General features: G+C 43.8%; 1 protein-coding gene across 7 annotated transcripts in view; it reads right to left on the bottom strand.

The window, feature by feature from the left end:
- Positions 1–16172: 16172 nt before the first annotated feature.
- Positions 16173–26814, bottom strand: part of LOC129856859 (transmembrane protein 65-like) — an 86849-nt gene continuing 76207 nt past the window's right edge. Inside the window, exons 8-9 of one of the 7 annotated variants that reach the window (XR_008759824.1) lie at positions 23007–26191; positions 16173–22962 (exon numbers count right to left, since the gene is read on the bottom strand). Coding sequence is in view for 1 of the 7 variants with exons in the window: in XM_055924591.1 (XP_055780566.1) it covers positions 26042–26191 (150 nt within the window). In the remaining 6 variants the exon portion in view is untranslated. Of the gene's footprint in view, positions 26192–26814 lie in introns of all 7 variants that reach the window. The other 6 variants (XR_008759826.1, XR_008759823.1, XR_008759827.1 and 3 more) reach the window with 6 other exon arrangements.

Raw genomic sequence — 26814 nt, 5'->3', positions numbered from 1 at the left:
TATACTGTAGTACCAAAATGACACTGTAGTTATACTGTAGTTATACTGTAGTACCAGAGTTATACTGTAGTACCAAAGTTATACTGTAGTTATACTGCAGTTATACTGTAGTACCAGAGTTATACTGTAGTACCAGAGTTATACTGTAGTTATACTGTAGTACCACAGTTATACTGTAGTTATACTGTAGTACCACAGTTATACTGTAGTACCATAGTTATACTGTAGTACCAGAGTTATACTGTAACATCAGAGTTGTACTGTAGTTATACTGTAGTACCAGAGTTATACTGTAGTTATACTGTTGTACCAGAGTTATACTGTAGATATACTGTAACACCATAGTTATACTGTAGTTATACTGTAGTACCAGAGTTATACTGTAGTTATACTGTAACACCAGAGTTATACTGTAGTTATACTGTTGTACCAGAGTTATACTGTAGATATACTGTAGTACCAGAGTTATACTGTAGTTATACTGTAGTACCAGAGTTATACTGTAGTTATACTGTAACACCAGAGTTATACTGTAGTTATACTGTTGTACCAGAGTTATACTGTAGATATACTGTAACACCATAGTTATACTGTAGTTATACTGTAGTACCAGAGTTATACTGTAGTTATACTGTAGTACCAGAGTTATACTGTAGTACCATAGTTATACTGTAGTTATACTGTAACACCAGAGTTATAATGTAGTTATACTGTAGTACCAGAGTTATACTGTAGTTATACTGTAACACCAGAGTTATACTGTAGTTATACTGTAGTACCAGAGTTATACTGTAGTACCAGAGTTGTACTGTAGTTATACTGTAACACCAGAGTTATACTGTAGTTATACTGTAGTACCAGAGTTATACTGTAGTACCAGAGTTGTACTGTAGTACCAAAGATATACTGTAGTTATACTGTTGTACCGGAGTTATACTGTAGTACCAAAGTTATACTGTAGTACCAAAGTTATACTGTAGTACCAGAGTTATACTGTAGTACCAGAGTTATACTGTAGTACCAGAGTTATACTGTAGTTATACTGTAGTACCATAGTTATACTGTAGTACCAAAGTTATACTGTAGTTATACTGTAGTACCAGAGTTATACTGTAGTACCAGAGTTATATTGTAACACCTACTCCCATACCCCGTTCAAAGGACCTGAAATATTTTGTCTTGCCCATTCACCCCCTGAATGGCACACATACACAATGTATCTTGTTAGATATTGCTGCACTGTCGGAACTAGAAGCATAAGAGTTTCTCTACACTCGCATTTACATCTGCTAAACACGTGTATGTGACCAATAGCATTTCATTTGATTTGATGGGTCAATTGTCTCAACGCTTAAAAATCATTCTTTAACTCCTCCCCTTCATCTACACTGATTGAAGTGGATTTAACAAGTGACATCAATAAGGGATCATATCTTTCACCTGGATTCACCTGGTCAGTCTGTGTCATGGAAAGAGCAGGTGTTCCATTTGTCACTGAAGAATTAACTACAGTTCGTAAAATGAATTGAGAGTTACATGAATTGAAAGTATGAGAATTAATGGGCTTTTTAAAATGTTATTTAATGAGTCATTAGGGATACAGCGAAGAGGCAATAACTTCTGCGGTTGCAGCCAACATTATTCATTATTGTCCCATTCTAAAGGCTGTTAGTTGGAATGTTTCTGAACGGAGGCTGTGTCTCAAATGGTTCCCTATTCCCTGTGTGTGGTGCACTACGTTTGACCAGGGCTCATAGGGAATAGGGGTCAACAGTAGTGCACTATATAGGATGACATTTGGGAAACATGCAAAAGTCCCTGTGTCGTGTAAAACGAAAGCTTGAGCTTGTTTCATTTACATTTGGCTTTTTTTTGCAGTTTATTTATCAAAAGTTGTATTAATTGAAAACCTCTCTGTCTCCTGCCAAGGTTTCTAGACCGTTTATTTGAAACTCTTTAGACTCAGTAGCGGTACACAGACAACAGCTTGCTAATTACTGTATAAGACATCGTCTGACGTCAATGGATTGCTCAGAACAATCTTGGATGGTTGCACTGTCTGCCACTATGATAATGAAATGTTTGTCCTATCCTTGCCACTGTAGTCATCTTGAAACGCTTAAGAACACATGATATTGGAAAAAGATGGATTTCCTCATTAGTAATGTTAGAGAGCAGATAACGGATGTTAAACAGATACTTCTTCACAGTCACCAAGACCCGGATGCAGCAGTTTGGTAGTTGGCTGTGTTTGGAAAGATGATTCATGGTCACAGAAACTGAACACTGGTGAAGAAGGAAGGAACTAAAGGCTATTGGGAGTCAGGAAGGAACTGAAGGCTCTTGGGAGTCAGGAAGGAACTAAAGGCTCTTAGGAGTCAGGAAGGAACTAAAGGCTCTTAGGAGTCAGGAAGGAACTAAAGGCTTTTGGAAGTCAGGAAGGAACTGAAGGCTCTTGGGAGTCAGGAAGGAACTGAAGGCTCTTGGGAGTCAGGAAGGAACTAAAGGCTCTTGGGAGTCAGGAAGAAAGGAACTAAAGGCTCTTGGGAGTCAAGAAGGAAGGAACTAAAGGCTCTTGGGAGTCAGGAAGGAACTAAAGACTCTTGGAAGTCAGGAAGGAAGGAACTATTGGAAGTCAGGAAGAAAGGAACTAAAGGCTCTTGGGAGTCAAGAAGGAAGGAACTAAAGGCTCTTGGGAGTCAGGAAGGAACTAAAGACTCTTGGAAGTCAGGAAGGAAGGAACTATTGGAAGTCAGGAAGGAAGGAACTAAAGGCTATTGGGAGTCAAGAAGGAAGGAACTAAAGGCTATTGGGAGTCAAGAAGGAAGGAACTAAAGGCTCTTGGGAGTCAGGAAGGAAGGAACTGAAGGCTCTTGGAAGTCAGGAAGGAAGGAACTGAAGGCTCTTGGGAGTCAGGAAGGAACTGAAGGCTCATGGAAGTCAGGAAGGAAGGAACTAAAGGCTCTTGGGAGTCAGGAAGGAACTAAAGGCTATTGGAAGTCAGGAAGGAAGGAACTGAAGGCTCTTGGGAGTCAGGAAGGAACTGAAGGCTCTTGGGAGTCAGGAAGGAACTAAAGGCTCTTAGGAGTCAGGAAGGAACTAAAGGCTTTTGGAAGTCAGGAAGGAACTAAAGGCTCTTGGGAGACAGGAAGAAAGGAACTAAAGGCTCTTGGGAGTCAAGAAGGAAGGAACTAAAGGCTCTTGGGAGTCAGGAAGGAACTAAAGACTCTTGGGAGTCAGGAAGAAAGGAACTAAAGGCTCTTGGGAGTCAAGAAGGAAGGAACTAAAGGCTCTTGGGAGTCAGGAAGGAACTAAAGACTCTTGGAAGTCAGGAAGGAAGGAACTATTGGAAGTCAGGAAGGAAGGAACTAAAGGCTATTGGGAGTCAAGAAGGAAGGAACTAAAGGCTATTGGGAGTCAAGAAGGAAGGAACTAAAGGCTCTTGGGAGTCAGGAAGGAAGGAACTGAAGGCTCTTGGAAGTCAGGAAGGAAGGAACTGAAGGCTCTTGGGAGTCAGGAAGGAACTGAAGGCTCTTGGAAGTCAGGAAGGAAGGAACTAAAGGCTCTTGGGAGTCAGGAAGGAACTAAAGGCTATTGGAAGTCAGGAAGGAAGGAAGTAAAGGCTCTTGGGAGTCAGGAAGGAACTGAAGGCTCTTGGAAGTCAGGAAGGAACTAAAGGCTCTTAGGAGTCAGGAAGGAACTAAAGGCTTTTGGAAGTCAGGAAGGAACTAAAGGCTCTTGGGAGTCAGGAAGAAAGGAACTAAAGGCTCTTGGGAGTCAAGAAGGAAGGAACTAAAGGCTCTTGGGAGTCAGGAAGGAACTAAAGACTCTTGGGAGTCAGGAAGGAACTAAAGGCTATTGGAAGTCAGGAAGGAAGGAACTAAAGGCTCTTGGGAGTCAGGAAGGAACTGAAGGCTCTTGGAAGTCAGGAAGGAACTAAAGGCTCTTAGGAGTCAGGAAGGAACTAAAGGCTTTTGGAAGTCAGGAAGGAACTGAAGGCTCTTGGAAGTCAGGAAGGAAGGAACTGAAGGCTCTTGGGAGTCAAGAAGGAAGGAACTAAAGGCTCTTGGGAGTCAGGAAGGAAGGAACTAAAGGCTCTTGGGAGTCAGGAAGGAAGGAACTGAAGGCTCTTGGAAGTCAGGAAGGAACTGAAGGCTCTTGGAAGTCAGGAAGGAAGGAACTAAAGGCTCTTGGGAGTCAGGAAGGAACTAAAGGCTATTGGAAGTCAGGAAGGAAGGAAGGAACTAAAGGCTCTTGGGAGTCAGGAAGAAAGGAATTAAAGGCTCTTGGGAGTCAGGAAGGAACTAAAGGCTCTTGGGAGTCAGGAAGGAACTAAAGGCTCTTGGAAGTCAGGAAGGAACTAAAGGCTCTTGGGAGTCAAGAAGGAAGGAAGGGGAGAGAGGGGAGTGGTGGGAGGGGGAGGGGAGGTATCTCAGTTCACATCCTGCTGTCACGTCAGAAACCCTTATCTTCAGGCAGAGGGTGTGAAGATGAAAATCACTGCTCATCAAAGGACTGTGACTAATATTTTCTTCACATTATTGAATCTGTATTTCATGATGTAAAAGTGTCCATATTCCTGATGTATGACAGTACAGGAAACAGTCATAATTATTATAATCTGTATTTCCTGATGTATGACAGTACAGGAAACAGTCATAATTATTATAATCTGTATTTCCTGATGTATGACAGTACAGGAAACAGTCATAATTATTATAATCTGTACTTCCTGATGTATGACAGTACAGGTAACAGTCATAATTATTATAATCTGTATTTCCTGATGTATGACAGTACAGGTAACGGTCATAATTATTATAATCTGTATTTCCTGATGTATGACAGTACAGGTAACAGTCATAGCTATTATAATCTGTATTTCCTGATGTATGACAGTACAGGAAAAAGTCATAATTATTATAATCTGTATTTCCTGATGTATGACAGTACAGGAAACAGTCATAATTATTATACATCTGTATTTCCTGATGTATGACAGTACAGGTAACAGTCATAATTATTATAATCTGTATTTCCTGATGTATGACAGTACAGGAAACAGTCATAATTATTATACATCTGTATTTCCTGATGTATGACAGTACAGGTAACAGTCATAATTATTATAATCTGTATTTCCTGATGTATGACAGTACAGGAAACAGTCATAATTATTATACATCTGTATTTCCTGATGTATGACAGTACAGGAAACAGTCATAATTATTATAATCTGCATTTCCTGATGTATGACAGTACAGGAAACAGTCATAATTATTATAATCTGTATTTCCTGATGTATGACAGTACAGGTAACAGTCATAATTATTATAATCTGTATTTCCTGATGTATGACAGTACAGGAAACAGTCATAATTATTATAATCTGTATTTCCTGATGTATGACAGTACAGGAAACAGTCATAATTATTATAATCTGTATTTCCTGATGTATGACAGTACAGGAAACAGTCATAATTATTATAATCTGTATTTCCTGATGTATGACAGTACAGGAAACAGTCATAATTATTATAATCTGTATTTCCTGATGTATGACAGTACAGGAAACAGTCATAATTATTATAATCTGTATTTCCTGATGTATGACAGTACAGGAAACAGTCATAATTATTATAATCTGTATTTCCTGATGTATGACAGTACAGGTAACAGTCATAATTATTATAATCTGTATTTCCTGATGTATGACAGTACAGGAAACAGTCATAATTATTATAATCTGTATTTCCTGATGTATGACAGTACAGGAAACAGTCATAATTATTATAATCTGTATTTCCTGATGCATGACAGTACAGGAAACAGTCATAATTATTATAATCTGTATTTCCTGATGTATGACAGTACAGGAAACAGTCATAATTATTATAATCTGTATTTCCTGATGTATGACAGTACAGGTAACAGTCATAATTCAGTCTGATGTTGCTATAATACATTAGATATTTTCTTCCCTCCATTTGCTAAAAAACACCTTTAAATCTGGATGTGACTTCTTAGACCACATAGAGAGGTAAGACTGGTTCCATCTGACTCTCCTCTGTTAAATGGAACAGGAAATGTGTCCTCCAATCTAACGTCATTACCTTGCACAGTGCAGGCAGTCTCCTCTCACAGCAGGGGGGTGCTGGAAACGATCAGGCTCAATCTGTCTGATAACCTCTCCAAATGTTAATGCTTTCACTCTCCCATAAAGGGCAAGTGTGGATTACAACAGATTTCCTTTATCACACTTATTGGTCATAGCAGCCCGCAGTGCAACGGCTAGGCTACGCACACAAAGTTGAGACATTAGAGAGGGATGGGGATAGACGGAGAGAGGAATGGAGGAAGAGAGGACGGCGTAAGAGCAAGGGGCTGAAGGGCGGGGGAGAGAGAGATGGATGGATGGATGAAGACGAGCAAGGGGCTGAAGGGCGGTGGAGAGAGAGAGAGAGAGAGATGGATGGATGAAAACGAGCAAGGGGCTGAAGGGCGGTGGAGAGAGAGAGACTGAGAGAGAGAGAGAGAGAGAGAGAGAGAGAGGGAGAGAGAGAGAGACAGAGAGAGACACAGAGAGAGACACAGAGAGAGAGAGAGAGAGACAGAGAGAGACACAGAGAGACAGAGAGACAGAGAGAGAGACACAGAGAGAGAGACACAGAGAGAGACAGAGAGAGAGACACACACAGAGAGAGAGAGAGAGACAGAGAGAGACACAGAGAGAGAGACAGAGAGACAGAGAGAGAGACAGAGAGAGACACAGAGAGAGAGACACAGAGAGAGAGACAGAGAGAGACACACAGAGAGAGAGAGAGACAGAGAGAGACAGAGAGAGACACAGAGAGAGAGACACACACAGAGAGAGAGAGAGACAGAGAGAGACACAGAGAGACACAGAGAGAGACAGAGAGAGAGACACACACAGAGACAGAGAGAGACACAGAGAGACACAGAGAGAGACAGAGAGACACACACAGAGAGAGAGACACACAAAGAGAGAGAGACACACAAAGAGAGAGAGACACACAGAGAGAGAGAGAGAGAGAGAGAGAGAGAGAGAGAGAGAGAGAGAGAGAGAGAGAGAGAGAGAGAGAGAGAGAGAGAGAGAGAGAGAGAGAGAGAGAGAGAGAGAGAGAGAGAGAGATGGATGGATGGATGGAGACGTAAGAGGGAGCTGAAGGGTTTAGGTATCCAGCTTCAGAGAGGTGTGTGGCTTGACTGCCACAGTCAATGATTCTGATGCAGAGTAGTCGTCATGAGGGAGCACTGTGGACATCACAGGCTAATTTAAGCTGACAGTCCACTGGGTACAGACTGGGTACAGACATCAGTCCATGTCATTGGATTGAGAGAGATGTATCCATCTGGCACATAAAGGCGTTTTACTGTCTGGAGAGAGGGAGGGAGAGAGAGAGAGAGAGAGAGAGAGAGAGAGAGAGAGAGAGAGAGAGAGAGAGGAGAGAGAGGAGAGAGAGAGAGAGTATTTATATATATATATATATACAGTTGACGTCAGAAGTTTACAAACACCTTAGCCAAATACATTTAAACTCAGTTTTTCACAATTCCTGACATTTAATCCGTGTACAAATTCCCTGCCTTAGGCCAGTTAGGATTACCACTTTATTTTAAGAATGTGAAATGTCAGAATAATACTTGAGAGAATTATTTATTTCAGCTTTTATTTCTTTCATCACATTCTCAGGTGGTCAGAAGTTTACATACACTCAATTGGTGTTTGGTAGCATTGCCTTTAAATTGTTTAACTTGGGTCAAACGTTTCGGGTAGCCTTCCACAAGCTTCCCACAATACGTTGGGTGAATTTTGGCCCATTCCTCCTGACAGAGCTGATGTAACTGAGTCAGGTTTGTAGGCCTTCTTGCTCGCACAAGCTTTTTCAGTTCTGCCCACACATTCTCTATAGGATTGAGGTCAGGGCTTTGTGATGGCCAGTCCAATATGCTGACTTTGTTGTCCTTAAGCCATTTTGCCACAACTTTGGAAGTATGCTTGGGGTCATTGTCCATTTGGAAGACCCATTTGCGACCAAGCTTTATCTTCCTGACTGATCTTGAGATGTTGCTTCAATATATCCACATAATTTTCCAAAAGCAAAGCACCCCCACAACATGATGCTGCCACCCCCGTGCTTCACGGTTGGGATGGTGTTCTTCGGCTTTCAAGCCTCCCCCTTTTTCCTCCAAACATAAAGATGGTCATTATGGCCAAACAGTTCTATTTTTGATTCATCAGACGAGAGGACATTTCTCCAAAAAGTATGACCTTTGTCCCCATGTGCAGGTTGCAAACCCTAGTCTGGCTTTTTTTATGGCGGTTTTGGAGCAGTGTATAAATATATATATATATATAGAGAGAGAGGGTATAGAGAGAGCGAGAGAGGGGGGGGGGTATATATATATATATACACTGCTCAAAAAAATAAAGTGAACACTTAAACAACACAATGTAACTCCAAGTCAATCACACTTCTGTGAAATCGTCTCACTTCTGTGAAATCGTCTCATGCTACCACTGAGAAAGTGACCAAAACATCAGCCAGGAAGCATAGGAACTGAGAAGTGGTCTGTGGTCACCACCTGCAGAATCCCTCCATTATTGGGGGTGTCTTGCTAATTGCCTATAATTTCCACCTTTTGTCTATTCCATTTGCACAACAGCATGTGAAATTTATTGTCAATCAGTGTTGCTTCCTAAGTGGACAGTTTGATTTCACAGAAGTGTGATTAACTTGGAGTTACATTGTGTTGTTTAAGTGTTCCCTTTATTTTTTTGAGCAGTGTATATATATATAGAGAGAGAGAGACCACATCGTCCATCACTATGACAGGACAACCCCTCACCAGGCAGCAGACAGGCGACACCAGCTCTTGTTTACTTCTCCTGAGTCCTGTCTGAGTCCTGTCTGAGTCCTGGCTGAGTCTTGGCTGAGTCTTGGCTGAGTCTTGGCTGAGTCCTGGCTGAGTCTTGGCTGAGTCCTGGCTGAGGGGATGTACTGGTACATCAAGCTGTCTCACTACAGTAACTGGAGATAGACTAGTGTCCTGTCCAGGAAGTGTCCTGGTACATCAAGCTGCCTCACTACAGAAACAGGAGATAGACTAGTGTCCTGTCCAGGGGGTGTCCTGGTACATCAAGCTGCCTCACTACAGAAACAGGAGATAGACTAGTGTCCTGTCCAGGGGGTGTACTGGTACATCAAGCTGCCTCACTACAGTAACAGGAGATAGACTAGTGTCCTGTCCAGGGGGTGTACTGGTACATCAAGCTGTCTCACTACAGTAACTGGAGATAGACTAGTGTCCTGTCCAGGAAGTGTACTGGTACATCAAGCTGTCTCACTACAGAAACAGGAGATGGACTAGTGTCCTGTCCAGGGGGTGTCCTGGTACATCAAGCTGCCTCACTACAGAAACAGGAGATAGACTAGTGTCCTGTCCAGGGGGTGTACTGGTACATCAAGCTGCCTCACTACAGAAACAGGAGATAGATTAGTGTCCTGTCCAGAGGGTGTACTGGTACATCAAGCTGTCTCACTACAGAAACAGGAGATAGACTAGTGTCCTGTCCAGGGGGTGTCCTGGTACATCAAGCTGCCTCACTACAGTAACAGGAGATAGACTAGTGTCCTGTCCAGGGGGTGTACTGGTACATCAAGCTGCCTCATGCTATACAGTAACAGGAGATAGACTAGTGTCCTGTCCAGAGGGTGTCCTGGTACATCAAGCTGTCTCACTACAGAAACAGGAGATAGACTAGTGTCCTGTCCAGGGGGTGTCCTGGTACATCAAGCTGTCTCACTACAGAAACAGGAGATAGACTCCTGATCCTATGAGTCGTTCCGGCTCGTACAAGGCTACTAACCTTTGACCGTGGCCCAGAGGTCTCTGAAGGAGTGTACTAAATAAGGAATAGGATGCCATCTGGAACGCAGTCGATGTGTTTGTTTATAGCCTGGTCCCAAATCTGTATGTCCTTTAGCCTACTCCTCTGACTATCCATATGGCGTGCCATTATGGCTAAAGCACAAAACAGATCTGGGACCTGTGTAGTGTTCTGTGTTGGAGTGTTTCTCCCAAACATAACGTGGATAATGGTTTTTACGGTAAATCTAGTGAAGTTCATAAAAGTACAACAACAACAAAAAATAACAAATAATAATCTGTTTTGGAGATTTGTTTGTAGAAATGCAACATTGAGTGTTGTCAACCAGCACGTTCCACACAAAGAAGGATAACAGTGTTTCTGTTATGAAGCACAACCTAGAACATTAAAACCAGACACATTGGGATTAAGTAAAACCAGACACATTGGGATTAAGTAAAACCAGACACATTGGGATTAAGTAAAACCAGACACATTGGGATTAAGTAAAACCAGACACATTGGGATTAAGTAAAACCAGACACATTGGGATTAAATAAAACCAGACACTTTGGGATTAAGTAAAACCAGACACATTGGGATTAAGTAAAACCAGACACATTGGGATTAAGTAAAACCAGACATATTGGGATTAAGTAAAACCAGACACATTGGGATTAAGTAAAACCAGACACATTGGGATTAAGTAAAACCAGACACATTGGGATTAAGTAAAACAGACACATTGGGATTAAGTAAAACCAGACACATTGGGATTAAGTAAAACCAGACACATTGGGATTAAGTAAAACCAGACACATTGTGATTAAGTAAAACCAGACACATTGGGATTAAGTAAAACCAGACACATTGGGATTAAGTAAAACCAGACACATTGGGATTAAGTAAAACCAGACACATTGGGATTAAGTAAAACCAGACACATTGGGATTAAGTAAAACCAGACACATTGGGATTAAGTAAAACCAGACACATTGGGATTAAGTAAAACCAGACACATTGGGATTAAGTAAAACCAGACACATTGGGATTAAGTAAAACCAGACACATTGGGATTAAGTAAAACCAGACACATTGGGATTAAGTAAAGCCAGACACATTGGGATTAAGTAAAGCCAGACACATTGGGATTAAGTAAAACCAGACACATTGGGATTAAGTAAAACCAGACACATTGGGATTAAGTAAAACCAGACACATTGGGATTAAGTAAAACCAGACACATTGGGATTAAGTAAAACCAGACACATTGGGATTAAGTAAAACCAGACACATTGGGATTAAGTTTACAATACAGAGGCATGGTCATGTTGTTACACCAAATAGGGAGCTTGAAGATGTTTATTGCTACTAAATAATGAAACAAATTAATCCCCCCCCCCCCCCCCCCAAATAAACCTATTGTTATGTGCTCTACTGTTGTATTTACAGAGATACCTAAAAGTCCAACATTTCACTCAGCCTAACAACTAAAACGATGAATTAGTTTCATGATTAGCATGCAGCTACGGCCTTATCGAGTTATGCCCCAAAAAAACAAAACAGAGCATTTATCAGCATTAACAGAGCATTTCCATTGGAATGATGGGAGCAGGTGTTTTTCCCTATTCTGAACATCCAAAATGGAGGACGTTGTTTGTGACCGTGTGACACGTACAGCTTCTTCATTCTACACCACATGCAACAGGATATATTCAGCATTTCAGCGCCAATCTGCCTCAAAACGTAACAAAATACATCATTACTGAATACCTTTTTCCTACTTAACACAGACCCTTCAATCGCTATGTAGGATCGAAAATAATTATAACATCTGTATAAAATAAATCCAAATCATGCCAATATAAAATGTAATTTAAAAAACCCAAACATTTTAATGCTCAGTTCTACATCATAGTGTTACAACAACTGAGTTTGTTTTCTTCTACAGAAACTACAACGATGATCAGTCCTGTGTTTAGGTGAACCTCAACGCTTCCTTCCTGATAATCAGTCCTGTGTTTAGGTGAACCTCAACGCTTCCTTCCTGATAATCAGTCCTGTGTTTAGGTGAACCTCAACGCTTCCTTCCTGATGATCAGTCCTGTGTTTAGGTGAACCTCAACGCTTCCTTCCTGATGATCAGTCCTGTGTTTAGGTGAACCTCAACGCTTCCTTCCTGATGATCAGTCCTGTGTTTAGATGAACCTCAACGCTTCCTTCCTGATGATCAGTCCTGTGTTTAGGTGAACCTCAACGCTTCCTTCCTGATGATCAGTCCTGTGTTTAGGTGAACCTCAACGCTTCCTTCCTGATGATCAGTCCTGTGTTTAGGTGAACCTCAACGCTTCCTTCCTGATGATCAGTCCTGTGTTTAGGTGAACCTCAACGCTTCCTTCCTGATGATCAGTCCTGTGTTTAGGTGAACCTCAACGCTTCCTTCCTGATAATCAGTCCTGTGTTTAGGTGAACCTCAACGCTTCCTTCCTGATGATCAGTCCTGTGTTTAGGTGAACCTCAACGCTTCCTTCCTGATAATCAGTCCTGTGTTTAGGTGAACCTCAACGCTTCCTTCCTGATGATCAGTCCTGTGTTTAGATGAACCTCAACGCTTCCTTCCTGATGATCAGTCCTGTGTTTAGGTGAACCTCAACGCTTCCTTCCTGATAATCAGTCCTGTGTTTAGATGAACCTCAACGCTTCCTTCCTGATAATCAGTCCTGTGTTTAGGTGAACCTCAACGCTTCCTTCCTGATAATCAGTCCTGTGTTTAGGTGAACCTCAACGCTTCCTTCCTGATGATCAGTCCTGTGTTTAGGTGAACCTCAACGCTTCCTTCCTGATAATCAGAACTGTGTTTAGGTGAACCTCAACGCTTCCTTCCTGATGACCAGTCCTGTGTTTAGGTGAACCTCAACGCTTCCTTCCTGATGATCAGTCCTGTGTTTAGATGAACCTCAACGCTTCCTTCCTGATGATCAGTCCTGTGTTTAGATGAACCTCAACGCTTCCTTCCTGATAATCAGTCCTGTGTTTAGGTGAACCTCAACGCTTCCTTCCTGATGATCAGTCCTGTGTTTAGGTGAACCTCAACGCTTCCTTCCTGATAATCAGTCCTGTGTTTAGGTGAACCTCAACGCTTCCTTCCTGATAATCAGTCCTGTGTTTAGGTGAACCTCAACGCTTCCTTCCTGATGATCAGTCCTGTGTTTAGGTGAACCTCAACGCTTCCTTCCTGATAATCAGTCCTGTGTTTAGGTGAACCTCAACGCTTCCTTCCTGATAATCAGTCCTGTGTTTAGGTGAACCTCAATGCTTCCTTCCTGATGACCAGTCCTGTGTTTAGGTGAACCTCAACGCTTCCTTCCTGATGATCAGTCCTGTGTTTAGATGAACCTCAACGCTTCCTTCCTGATGATCAGTCCTGTGTTTAGGTGAACCTCAACGCTTCCTTCCTGATGATCAGTCCTGTGTTTAGGTGAACCTCAACGCTTCCTTCCTGATGACCAGTCCTGTGTTTAGGTGAACCTCAACGCTTCCTTCCTGATAATCAGTCCTGTGTTTAGGTGAACCTCAACGCTTCCTTCCTGATAATCAGTCCTGTGTTTAGGTGAACCTCAACGCTTCCTTCCTGATAATCAGTCCTGTGTTTAGGTGAACCTCAACGCTTCCTTCCTGATGATCAGTCCTGTGTTTAGGTGAACCTCAACGCTTCCTTCCTGATAATCAGTCCTGTGTTTAGGTGAACCTCAACGCTTCCTTCCTGATAATCAGTCCTGTGTTTAGGTGAACCTCAACGCTTCCTTCCTGATGACCAGTCCTGTGTTTAGGTGAACCTCAACGCTTCCTTCCTGATGATCAGTCCTGTGTTTAGGTGAACCTCAACGCTTCCTTCCTGATAATCAGTCCTGTGTTTAGGTGAACCTCAACGCTTCCTTCCTGATGATCAGTCCTGTGTTTAGGTGAACCTCAACGCTTCCTTCCTGATGATCAGGCCTGTGTTTAGGTGAACCTCAACGCTTCCTTCCTGATGATCAGTCCTGTGTTTAGGTGAACCTCAACGCTTCCTTCCTGATGATCAGGCCTGTGTTTAGGTGAACCTCAACGCTTCCTTCCTGATGATCAGTCCTGTGTTTAGGTGAACCTCAACGCTTCCTTCCTGATAATCAGTCCTGTGTTTAGGTGAACCTCAACGCTTCCTTCCTGATGATCAGGCCTGTGTTTAGGTGAACCTCAACGCTTCCTTCCTGATAATCAGTCCTGTGTTTAGGTGAACCTCAACGCTTCCTTCCTGATAATCAGTCCTGTGTTTAGATGAACCTCAACGCTTCCTTCCTGATAATCAGTCCTGTGTTTAGGTGAACCTCAACGCTTCCTTCCTGATGATCAGTCCTGTGTTTAGGTGAACCTCAACGCTTCCTTCCTGATAATCAGTCCTGTGTTTAGGTGAACCTCAACGCTTCCTTCCTGATAATCAGTCCTGTGTTTAGGTGAACCTCAACGCTTCCTTCCTGATAATCAGTCCTGTGTTTAGGTGAACCTCAACGCTTCCTTCCTGATAATCAGTCCTGTGTTTAGGTGAACCTCAACGCTTCCTTCCTGACGATCAGTCCTGTGTTTAGGTGAACCTCAACGCTTCCTTCCTGATAATCAGTCCTGTGTTTAGATGAACCTCAACGCTTCCTTCCTGATAATCAGTCCTGTGTTTAGGTGAACCTCAACGCTTCCTTCCTGATGATCAGTCCTGTGTTTAGGTGAACCTCAACGCTTCCTTCCTGATAATCAGTCCTGTGTTTAGATGAACCTCAACGATTCCTTCCTGATGATCAGTCCTGTGTTTAGGTGAACCTCAACGCTTCCTTCCTGATAATCAGGCCTGTGTTTAGGTGAACCTCAACGCTTCCTTCCTGATAATCAGTCCTGTGTTTAGGTGAACCTCAACGCTTCCTTCCTGATAATCAGTCCTGTGTTTAGGTGAACCTCAACGCTTCCTTCCTGATAATCAGGCCTGTGTTTAGGTGAACCTCAACGCTTCCTTCCTGATAATCAGTCCTGTGTTTAGGTGAACCTCAACGCTTCCTTCCTGATGATCAGTCCTGTGTTTAGGTGAACCTCAACGCTTCCTTCCTGATGATCAGTCCTGTGTTTAGGTGAACCTCAACGCTTCCTTCCTGATAATCAGTCCTGTGTTTAGGTGAACCTCAACGCTTCCTTCCTGATAATCAGTCCTGTGTTTAGGTGAACCTCAACGCTTCCTTCCTGATAATCAGTCCTGTGTTTAGGTGAACCTCAACGCTTCCTTCCTGATAATCAGTCCTGTGTTTAGGTGAACCTCAACGCTTCCTTCCTGATAATCAGTCCTGTGTTTAGATGAACCTCAACGCTTCCTTCCTGATGATCAGTCCTGTGTTTAGGTGAACCTCAACGCTTCCTTCCTGATGATCAGTCCTGTGTTTAGGTGAACCTCAACGCTTCCTTCCTGATGACATCTTTGTGCTTAACAGTTTTCCTTCAAAATCACATAAATAACATTATTTTTATTTATTTTTAATAATATCTTCAGACCAGTGCTTAATTTGTATATTGGGAGGCGCCAGAACAAAGAAAGTGAGTGCTAGAGAGGGGGGTGTCCTGGGGAGTTCTGAGGTAGCACTTACACAAGTAGCCGAGGGTCCGGGGGAAATGTTGGCCTTTTATAAACGCATTACATTTTACATCTATTTACATGACTGGAGACTTTGCCAGAATATATATTTTTTATACAGCACAAATGATGGAAACGGCAGGCTACTACGACACGGACAAACTGAGAATCTGAGATCAAATGATGTAAACGGCAGGCTACTACGACACGGACAAACTGAGAATCTGAGATCAAATGATGGAAACGGCAGGCTACTACGACACTGACAAACTGAGAATCTGAGATCAAATGATGTAAACGGCAGGCCACTACGACACGGACAAACTGAGAATCTGAGATCAAATGATGTAAACGGCAGGCCACTACGACACGGACAAACTGAGAATCTGAGATCAATAAAAAACCACCTTGTCTTGAATCCATCACTAGCCCAGGCCTCGGTGTGTGGAGACACGTTGTAGGTTACAACATGAGGAGGAAATGATAGTCCTAATAATGCCTTCCAGTTTCACTGACTCATCCCCCATGATGCACAGCTCACTGGCTGGTGATGGTCGATGGGCCCGTGCCAAAAGCTTCTCTCTCTCTCTTTTGTAAAACAATATTTGGAAGTGGATGTGATATGTTGGTAGCCTACAGCAGCGTGTTTTCAGCAGGAGCAGAGTGTTTTCAGCAGGAGCAGAGTGTTTTCAGCAGGAGCAGAGTGTTTTCAGCAGGAGCAGAGTGTTTTCAGCAGGAGCAGAGTGTTTTCAGCAGAGTGTCTTCAGCAGGAGCAGAGTGTTTTCAGCAGGAGCAGAGTGTTTTCAGCAGGAGCAGAGTGTTTTCAGCAGGAGCAGAGTGTTTTCAGCAGGAGCAGAGTGTTTCCAGCAGGAGCAGAGTGTTTTCAGCAGGAGCAGAGTGTTTTCAGCAGGAGCAGAGTGTTTTCAGCAGAGTGTCTTCAGCAGGAGCAGAGTGTTTTCAGCAGGAGCAGAGTGTCTTCAGCAGGAGCAGAGTGTTTTCAGCAGGAGCATAGTGTTTTCAGCAGGAGCAGAGTGTTTTCAGCAGGAGCAGAGTGTTTCCAGCAGGAGCAGAGTGTTTCCAGCAGGAGCAGAGTGTTTTCAGCAGAGTGTTTTCAGCAGGAGCAGAGTGTCTTCAGCAGGAGCAGAGTGTCTTCAGCGGGAGCAGAGTGTTTCCAGCAGGAGCAGAGTGTTTCCAGCAGGAGCAGAGTGTCTTCAGCAGGAGCAGAGTGTCTTCAGCGGGAGCAGAGTGTTTTCAGCAGGAGCAGAGTGTTTTCAGCAGGAGCAGAGTGTCTTCAGCAGGAGCAGAGTGTCTTCAGCAGGAGCAGAGTGTTTTCAGCAGGAGCAGAGTGTTTCCAGCAGGAGCAGAGTGTCTTCAGCGGGAGCAGAGTGTCTTCAGCGGGAGCAGAGTGTTTTCAGCAGGAGCAGAGTGTTTTCAGCAGGAGCAGAGTGTCTTCAGCAGGAGCAAAGTGTCTTCAGCAGGAGCAGAGTGTTTTCAGCAGGAGCAGAGTGTTTTCAGCAGGAGCAGAGTGTTTTCAGCAGGAGCAGAGTGTTTCCAGCAGGAGCAGAGTGTTTTCAGCAGGGGCAGAGTGTTTTCAGCAGGAGCAGAGTGTTTTCAGCAAGAGCAGAGTGTTTTCAGGAGCAGAGTGTTTTCAGCAGAGTGTTTTCAGCAGGAGCAGAGTGTTTTCAGCAAGAGCAGAGTGTTTTCAGGAGCAGAGTGTTTCCAGCAGGAGCAGAGTGTTTTCAGCAGGAGCAGAGTGTTTTCAGCAGGAGCAGAGTGTTTTCAGCGGGAGCAGAGTGGGAGCAGAGTGTTTTCAGCAGGAGCAGAGTGTTTCCAGCAGGAGCAGAGTGTTTTCAGCGGGAGCAGAGTGGGAGCAGAGTGTTTTCAGCAGGAGCAGAGTGGGAGCAGAGTGTTTTCAGGAGCAGAGTGTTTCCAGCAGGAGCAGAGTGTTTCCAGCAGGAGCAGAGTGTTTCCAGCAGGAGCAGAGTGTTTTCAGCAGGAGCAGAGTGTTTTCAGCAGAGTGTTTTCAGCAGGAGCAGAGTGTTTTCAGCAGGAGCAGAGTGTTTTCAGCAGAGTGTTTTCAGCAGGAGCAGAGTGTTTCCAGCAGGAGCAGAGTGTTTTCACCAGGAGCAGAGTGTTTCCAGCAGGAGCAGAGTGTTTTCAGCAGAGTGTCTTCAGCAGGAGCAGAGTGTTTTCACCAGGAGCAGAGTGTTTCCAGCAGGAGCAGAGTGTTTTCAGCAGAGTGTTTTCAGCAGGAGAAGAGTGTTTTCAGCAGGAGCAGAGTGTTTCCAGCAGGAGAAGAGTGTTTTCAGCAGGAGCAGAGTGTTTTCAGCAGGAGTAGAGTGTTTTCAGCAGGAGCAGCGTGTCTTCAGCAGGAGCAGAGTGTTTTCAGCAGAGTGTTTTCAGCAGAGTGTTTCCAGCAGGAGCAGAGTGTTTTCAGCAGAGTGTTTTCAGCAGAGTGTCTTCAGCAGGAGCAGAGTGTTTTCAGCAGGAGCAGAGTGTTTTCAGCAGAGTGTTTTCAGCAGAGTGTCTTCAGCAGGAGCAGAGTGTTTTCAGCAGGAGCAGAGTGTTTTCAGCAGAGTGTTTTCAGCAGGAGCAGAGTGTTTTCAGCAGGAGCAGAGTGTTTTCACCAGGAGCAGAGTGTTTTCAGCAGGAGCAGAGTGTTTTCAGCAGAGTGTTTTCAGCAGGAGCAGAGTGTTTTCAGCAGGAGCAGAGTGTTTTCAGCAGAGTGTTTTCAGCAGGAGCAGAGTGTTTTCAGCAGGAGCAGAGTGTTTTCAGCAGGAGCAGAGTGTTTTCAGCAGGAGCAGAGTGTTTTCACCAGGAGCAGAGTGTTTTCAGCAGGAGCAGAGTGTTTTCAGCAGAGTGTTTTCAGCAGGAGCCACATCGTATTCCATTGTATTTGAAATATTGCAAAAGGTTTTTGTCTGCATGCTGTTTTTCCCACTGACAGATTTGCCGCGCGTTCCTGACTGTAAGCTACCTCTTGTTATTGAGCTACAATCCACAGCTAGGCTATTTAAAAAAAAAAGCTATTGATCCTCTGTGGCTAAATTATGGGCCTTCTAATGGTCTCTGTCTCTTTTCCGCTCTCTTTCTCTCCCCCTCTCTCTTTCTCCCTCTCTCATCTCCCTCTCTCTCTCTCTCTCTCTCTCTCTCTCTCCCCTTTCTCTCTCCCTCCCTCTCTCATCTCACACAGTACCTCTAAAACAATCTGTTCCCAAAGGTAGTATACCGTCTGTCTCAGAATACAACTGCTTTAATAATCACTGAAGGAGGCTGTTAGAGAGAGAGCGAAAAAGAGTTAGGGAAACAGAGAGAGAAAGAGAGCGAAACAGAGAGAGAGACAGAGAGAGAGAAACACAGAGAGAGAGAAACACGTAGAGAGAGAAACAGGGAGATAGAGACAGAGAGACAGAGAGAGAGAGAGACAGAGAGACAGAGAGAGAGAGAGAGAGAGAGAGAGACAGAGAGACAGAGAGAGAGAGAGAGAGAGAGAGAGAGAGAGAGAGAGAGAGAGAGAGAGAGAGAGAGAGAGAGAGAGAGAGAGAGTGCAACAGAGAGACGATAAGGGCACCTCAGTGTGAATGAATGAGGCATCAAAATGAATCACCATAAGGCTCTGGGAAAAAGTAGTGCACTATTTTGGGAAAAGGGTGCCATTTGGGACAAATCCATAGATACAAAGGCAGGCAGATGATGAGGTTACTGGGACTGTACTGCTAGTGGAGGTTACTGGGACTGTACTGCTAGTGGAGGTTACTGGGACTGTACTGTTAGTGGAGGTTACTGGGACTGTACTGTTAGTGGAGGTTACTGGGACTGTACTGTTAGTGGAGGTTACTGGGACTGTACTGCTAGTGGAGGTTACTGGGACTGTACTGTTAGTGGAGGTTACTGGGACTGTACTGTTAGTGGAGGTTACTGGGACTGTACTGCTAGTGGAGGTTACTGGGACTGTACTGTTAGTGGAGGTTACTGGGACTGTACTGTTAGTGGAGGTTACTGGGACTGTACTGTTAGTGGAGGTTACTGGGACTGTACTGTTAGTGGAGGTTACTGTACTGCTAGTGGAGGTTACTGGGACTGTACTGTTAGCGGAGGTTACTGGGACTGTACTGTTAGTGGAGGTTACTGGGACTGTACTGTTAGTGGAGGTTACTGGGACTGTACTGTTAGTGGAGGTTACTGGGACTGTACTGTTAGTGGAGGTTACTGGGACTGTACTGTTAGTGGAGGTTACTGGGACTGTACTGTTAGTGGAGGTTACTGGGACTGTACTGTTAGTGGAGGTTACTGGGACTGTACTGCTAGTGGAGGTTACTGTACTGTTAGTGGAGGTTACTGGGACTGTACTGTTAGTGGAGGTTACTGGGACTGTACTGTTAGTGGAGGTTACTGTACTGCTAGTGGAGGTTACTGGGACTGTACTGTTAGTGGAGATACTGGGACTGTACTGTTAGTGGAGGTTACTGGGACTGTACTGCTAGTGGAGGTTACTGGGACTGTACTGTTAGTGGAGGTTACTGGGACTGTACTGCTAGTGGAGGTTACTGTACTGCTAGTGGAGGTTACTGGGACTGTACTGTTAGTGGAGGTTACTGGGACTGTACTGTTAGTGGAGGTTACTGTACTGCTAGTGGAGGTTACTGGGACTGTACTGTTAGTGGAGATACTGGGACTGTACTGCTAGTGGAGGTTACTGGGACTGTACTACTAGTGGAGGTTACTGGGACTGTACTGCTAGTGGAGGTTACTGGGACTGTACTGCTAGTAGAGAATAATAGGACTGTACTGTTAGTGGAGGTTACTGGGACTGTACTGTTAGTGGAGGTTACTGGGACTCTACTGTTAGTGGAGGTTACTGGGACTGTACTGTTAGTGGAGGTTACTGGGACTGTACTGCTAGTAGAGAATAATGGGACTGTACTGTTAGTGGAGGTTACTGGGACTGTACTGTTAGTGGAGGTTACTGGGACTCTACTGTTAGTGGAGGTTACTGGGACTGTACCGTTAGTGGAGGTTACTGGGACTGTACTGTTAGTGGAGGTTACTGGGACTGTACTGTTAGTGGAGGTTACTGGGACTGTACTGTTAGTGGAGATACTGGGACTGTACTGCTAGTGGAGGTTACTGGGACTGTACTACTAGTGGAGGTTACTGGGACTGTACTGCTAGTGGAGGTTACTGGGACTGTACTGCTAGTAGAGAATAATGGGACTGTACTGTTAGTGGAGGTTACTGGGACTCTACTGTTAGTGGAGGTTACTGGGACTGTACTGTTAGTGGAGGTTACTGGGACTGTACTGTTAGTGGAGGTTACTGGGACTGTACTGTTAGTGGAGGTTACTGGGACTGTACTGTTAGTGGAGGTTACTGGGACTGTCCTGTTAGTGGAGGTTACTGGGACTGTACTGTTAGTGGAGGTTACTGGGACTGTACTGCTACTCAACAGAGTTCTAGATGGGGAAGCCTGGTGTATATGACATCAACAGAGTTCTAGATGGGGAAGCCTGGTGTATATGATATCAACAGAGTTCTAGATGGGGAAGCCTGGTGTATATGACATCAACAGAGTTCTAGATGGGGAAGCCTGGTGTATATGACATCAACAGAGTTCTAGATGGGGAAGCCTGGTGTATATGATATCAACAGAGTTCTAGATGGGGAAGCCTGGTGTATATGATATCAACAGAGTTCTAGATGGGGAAGCCTGGTGTATATGATATCAACAGAGTTCTAGATGGGGAAGCCTGGTGTATATGACATCAACAGAGTTCTAGATGGGGAAGCCTGGTGTATATGACATCAACAGAGTTCTAGATGGGGAAGCCTGGTGTATATGATATCAAAAGTTCTAGATGGGGAAGCCTGGTGTATATGATATCAACAGAGTTCTAGATGGGGAAGCCTGGTGTCTATGACATCAACAGAGTTCTAGATGGGGAAGCCTGGTGTATATGATATCAACAGAGTTCTAGATGGGGAAGCCTGGTGTATAGGATATCAACAGAGTTCTAGATGGGGAAGCCTGGTGTATATGATATCAACAGAGTTCTAGATGGGGAAGCCTGGTGTATATGATATCAACAGAGTTCTAGATGGGGAAGCCTGGTGTATAAGATATCAACAGAGTTCTAGATGGGGAAGCCTGGTGTATAAGATATCAACAGAGTTCTAGATGGGGAAGCCTGGTGTATATGACATCAACAGAGTTCTAGATGGGGAAGCCTGGTGTATATGATATCAACAGAGTTCTAGATGGGGAAGCCTGGTGTATATGACATCAACAGAGTTCTAGATGGGGAAGCTTGGTGTATATGACATCAACAGAGTTCTAGATGGGGAAGCCTGGTGTATATGACATCAACAGAGTTCTAGATGGGGAAGCCTGGTGTATATGATATCAACAGAGTTCTAGATGGGGAAGCCTGGTGTATATGATATCAACAGAGTTCTAGATGGGGAAGCCTGGTGTATATGATATCAACAGAGTTCTAGAGGCTGTGAGTAGGCTTGCTTTCTATATACTGCTCAATATCCAGATAAGAGACTAGATTACAGGCGTATGCATGTTAAGACGAGAGTTTCCACAGCCAATGGCCAAGCCATGTGGATAATGCACACAGATAGTCATGCTTGGGTGAGTTGGCTCCACAACGCCCTCTGGTGGTAGGATTATGTGCCCAGCGCTCAATAAAAATACAGCTGTCCACTGATACCACAGGTGTCAGACTCGTTCCATTCTATGTCTATGGGCCGAGTGTCTGTGGGTTTTTGCTCCTCGTTTGTTCTTGATTGATCGAGTAAGGTCACTGATTAGTTAGGAACTCCCCTTCTCACCTGGTTGTCTAGGTCTTCATTAGTTAGGAACTCCCCTCCTCACCTGGTTGTCTAGGTCTTCATTAGTTAGGAACTCCCCTCCTCACCTGGTTGTCTAGGTCTTCATTAGTTAGGAACTCCCCTCCTCACCTGGTTGTCTAGGTCTTCATTGGTTAGGAACTCCCCTCACCTGGTTGTCTAGGTCTTCATTGGTTAGGAACTCCCCTCACCTGGTTGTCTAGGTCTTCATTGGTTAGGAACTCCCCTCACCTGGTTGTCTAGGTCTTCATTGGTTAGTTAGGAACTCCCCTCACCTGGTTGTCTAGGTCTTAATTGGTTAGTTAGGAACTCCCCTCACCTGGTTGTCTCGGTCTTAATTGGTTAGGAGCTCCCCTCACCTGGTTGTCTTGGTCTTAATTGGTTAGGAACTCCCCTCACCTGGTTGTCTCTGTCTTAATAGGTTAGTTAGGAACTCCCCTCACCTGGTTGTCTAGGTCTTAATTGGTTAGTTAGGAACTCCCCTCACCTGGTTGTCTCTGTCTTAATAGGTTAGTTAGGAACTCCCCTCACCTGGTTGTCTTGGTCTTAATTGGTTAGGAACTCCCCTCACCTGGTTGTCTCTGTCTTAATAGGTTAGTTAGGAACTCCCCTCACCTGGTTGTCTAGGTCTTAATTGGTTAGGAACTCCCCTCACCTGATTGTCTTGGTCTTAATTGGTTAGGAACTCCCCTCACCTGGTTGTCTCTGTCTTAATTGGTTAGTTAGGAACTCCCCTCACCTGGTTGTCTAGATCTTAATTGGTTAGGAACTCCCCTCACCTGGTTGTCTAGGTCTTAATTGGTTAGTTAGGAACTCCCCTCACCTGGTTGTCTCGGTCTTAATTGGTTAGGAGCTCCCCTCACCTGGTTGTCTTGGTCTTAATTGGTTAGGAACTCCCCTCACCTGGTTGTCTCTGTCTTAATAGGTTAGTTAGGAACTCCCCTCACCTGGTTGTCTAGGTCTTAATTGGTTAGTTAGGAACTCCCCTCACCTGGTTGTCTCTGTCTTAATAGGTTAGTTAGGAACTCCCCTCACCTGGTTGTCTTGGTCTTAATTGGTTAGGAACTCCCCTCACCTGGTTGTCTAGATCTTAATTGGTTAGTTAGGAACTCCCCTCACCTGGTTGTCTCTGTCTTAATAGGTTAGTTAGGAACTCCCCTCACCTGGTTGTCTAGGTCTTAATTGGTTAGGAACTCCCCTCACCTGGTTGTCTTGGTCTTAATTGGTTAGGAACTCCCCTCACCTGGTTGTCTCTGTCTTAATTGGTTAGTTAGGAACTCCCCTCACCTGGTTGTCTAGATCTTAATTGGTTAGGAACTCCCCTCACCTGGTTGTCTAGGTCTTAATTGGTTAGTTAGGAACTCCCCTCACCTGGTTGTCTAGAACTTAATTGGTTAGGAACTCCCCTCACCTGGTTGTCTAGGTCTTAATTGGTTAGTTAGGAACTCCCCTCACCTGGTTGTCTCTGTCTTAATTGGTTAGGAACTCCCCTCACCTGGTTGTCTAGGTCTTAATTGGTTAGTTAGGAACTCCCCTCCTCACCTGGTTGTCTAGGTCTTCATTGGTTAGGAACTCCCCTCACCTGGTTGTCTAGGTCTTAATAGGTTAGTTAGGAACTCCCCTCACCTGGTTGTCTAGGTCTTAATAGGTTAGTTAGGAACTCCCCTCACCTGGTTGTCTAGGTCTTAATTGATTAGTTAGGAACTCCCCTCCTCACCTGGTTGTCTAGGTCTTCATTGGTTAGGAACTCCCCTCACCTGGTTGTCTAGGTCTTAATAGGTTAGTTAGGAACTCCCCTCACCTGGTTGTCTAGGTCTTAATAGGTTAGTTAGGAACTCCCCTCACCTGGTTGTCTAGGTCTTAATTGATTAGTTAGGAACTCCCCTCACCTGGTTGTCTAGGTCTTAATTGATTAGTTAGGAACTCCCCTCCTCACCTGGTTGTCTAGGTCTTCATTGGTTAGGAACTCCCCTCACCTGGTTGTCTAGGTCTTAATAGGTTAGTTAGGAACTCCCCTCACCTGGTTGTCTAGGTCTTAATAGGTTAGTTAGGAACTCCCCTTCTCACCTGGTTGTCTAGGTCTTAATAGGTTAGTTAGGAACTCCCCTCACCTGGTTGTCTAGGTCTTAATAGGTTAGTTAGGAACTCCCCTCACCTGGTTGTCTAGGTCTTAATTGGTTAGTTAGGAACTCCCCTCACCTGGTTGTCTAGGTCTTAATTGGTTAGTTAGGAACTCCCCTCACCTGGTTGTCTAGGTCTTAATAGGTTAGTTAGGAACTCCCCTCACCTGGTTGTCTAGGTCTTAATTGGTTAGTTAGGAACTCCCCTCACCTGGTTGTCTAGGTCTTAATTGGTTAGTTAGGAACTCCCCTCACCTGGTTGTCTAGGTCTTAATAGGTTAGTTAGGAACTCCCCTCACCTGGTTGTCTAGATCTTAATTGGTCTTACAAACCAGCTGACACTGGGCCATGGAATGAGTGACACCCCTGACCCCTGGTATCCATACAACCCTAGTATCATGGGCCCACCCTTACAAATCTGGTCTCATTGACTGAGTGAAGCCTGGGTCTCTGGGGGGTACACTGTCCCAAGCATCTAAAAGTGACAACTAATATGAATCTCTCCCAAGTTACACAGGATCCTTAGAGTTACTTAAATTCCTCATATCAAACTCAAAGACCAAATCCTTGAAAACAAAAGGATGGATACTTTCAAATACAAAATACCACAGAATGATTTGTGGGTAACTTGAAGTCAGCGTTAGAGGAAGCGGCTATAAGAACCGTGTCATATTTCAGCCCTGTCGTGCAGCGCTAGTGGAAAGTAAGGTGGAATTTTATTTATTTTACTAGGCAAGGCAGTTAAGAACAAATTCTTATTTTCAATGACAGCCTAGGAACAGCGGGTTAACTGCTTTGTTCAGGGGCAGAACAACAGATTTTTACCTTGTCAGCTCGGGGGATTCGATCTAGCAACCTTTCATTTATTAGTCCAACGCTCTAACCACTAGGCTACCTGCCGCCCCAATGAAATCCAGTTGGAAAGTTCCAGCCTCACTATACCAACTGAAGACGGAATAGTTTCTGTAAATGTGTTATCTCGCTATAGCAGCTGGCCTTGTCCTCTTCTCACACGGTCATTTAATCTAACAAGACAACAGCCCACAGCATGTTGATTACTTACACCAGATGTTGCAGGAATATCCCCCTTGAGAGATATTGAAGTTCAATTGAACTGATCTGAGTGTAGTCCACCGGGAATCCATCCTGGTCACCTCTAACTGATTAGGACCAAGTTACACCAAACTCAAAAAATAAAAGTTGCACCAACTCAAAAAACAAAACAAAAAAACAAAGAAGCAGCAGAAAACATGGTTGGAAGAGTGGTCCACTTGTATTTATCATTGTTGTTTTTCTTCATACTGCTTTTGAATGTTGCAGGAGGAACTATTTAAGACATTGACATCAACAAGTGACATCAGTAGTCATGCTTCCTACACTGTAGTGTTAGTAATCTAGTTTACCTAGGAAGGTCTGTCTGTCTGGGAAACAGAGGTTATTCATTATGCAGTAGTTAGGTTGTGAAGTAGCGGTAGTCCAATGATAAGTTCTCTCTCTTCCCGAGAAGGTAAGTCTTTCTGTCAAGTTGTCTCAATTGCTGCTGCTGCTGCCAGTGGAGATGAGGGTTAGTGATCCATCTTTACCCTCCCTTTCCGCCTCTTTCTTCTTCGTCTCATCTTTGAAGAAGAGTAGCGGGAACATCCCTAAGATGCAGCCGATGGCAACTCCGATGGCTTTACCCTGAAGACAAAACAAAACAAGAAACAACGTGCCATTACTACTCTGATGCCTAATACTAATACTAATACTAATACTAATACTACACTAATACTAATACGAATATTAACACTACTAATACTAACACCAATACTAATACTACACGGATACTAATACTAACACTGGCATTAATACTGGTACTAACACTAATACTAATACTAATACTAATACTAATACTACTACTAACACTAACACTAGTACTAACACTAATACCACCACTAATACTAGTACCAACACTAATATTAATACTACTAACACTAACACTGATACTAACACTAATACTAACACTAATATCAATACTAATACTAATATTAATACTAATGCTACCACTAACACTAACACTAATATCAATACTAACACTAACACTAATGCTACCACTAACACTAACACTAATATCAATACTAACACTAACACTAATGCTACCACTAACACTAATACTAATATCAATACTAACACTAACACTAATGCTACCACTAACACTAACACTAATATCAATACTAACACTAATACTAATATCTAATATATAATACTAATATATAATAATAAAAATACTGTCTTCAGTGAAATGGCTGCACAACCAAAAGCAT

This window comes from Salvelinus fontinalis, chromosome 6 (genome assembly GCF_029448725.1).
Source record: "Salvelinus fontinalis isolate EN_2023a chromosome 6, ASM2944872v1, whole genome shotgun sequence".
In the NCBI taxonomy this organism is placed as follows: domain Eukaryota; kingdom Metazoa; phylum Chordata; class Actinopteri; order Salmoniformes; family Salmonidae; genus Salvelinus; species Salvelinus fontinalis.
Note: the sequence above shows the minus strand (reverse complement) of the source record. Positions and strands in the feature narration are given on the sequence as shown.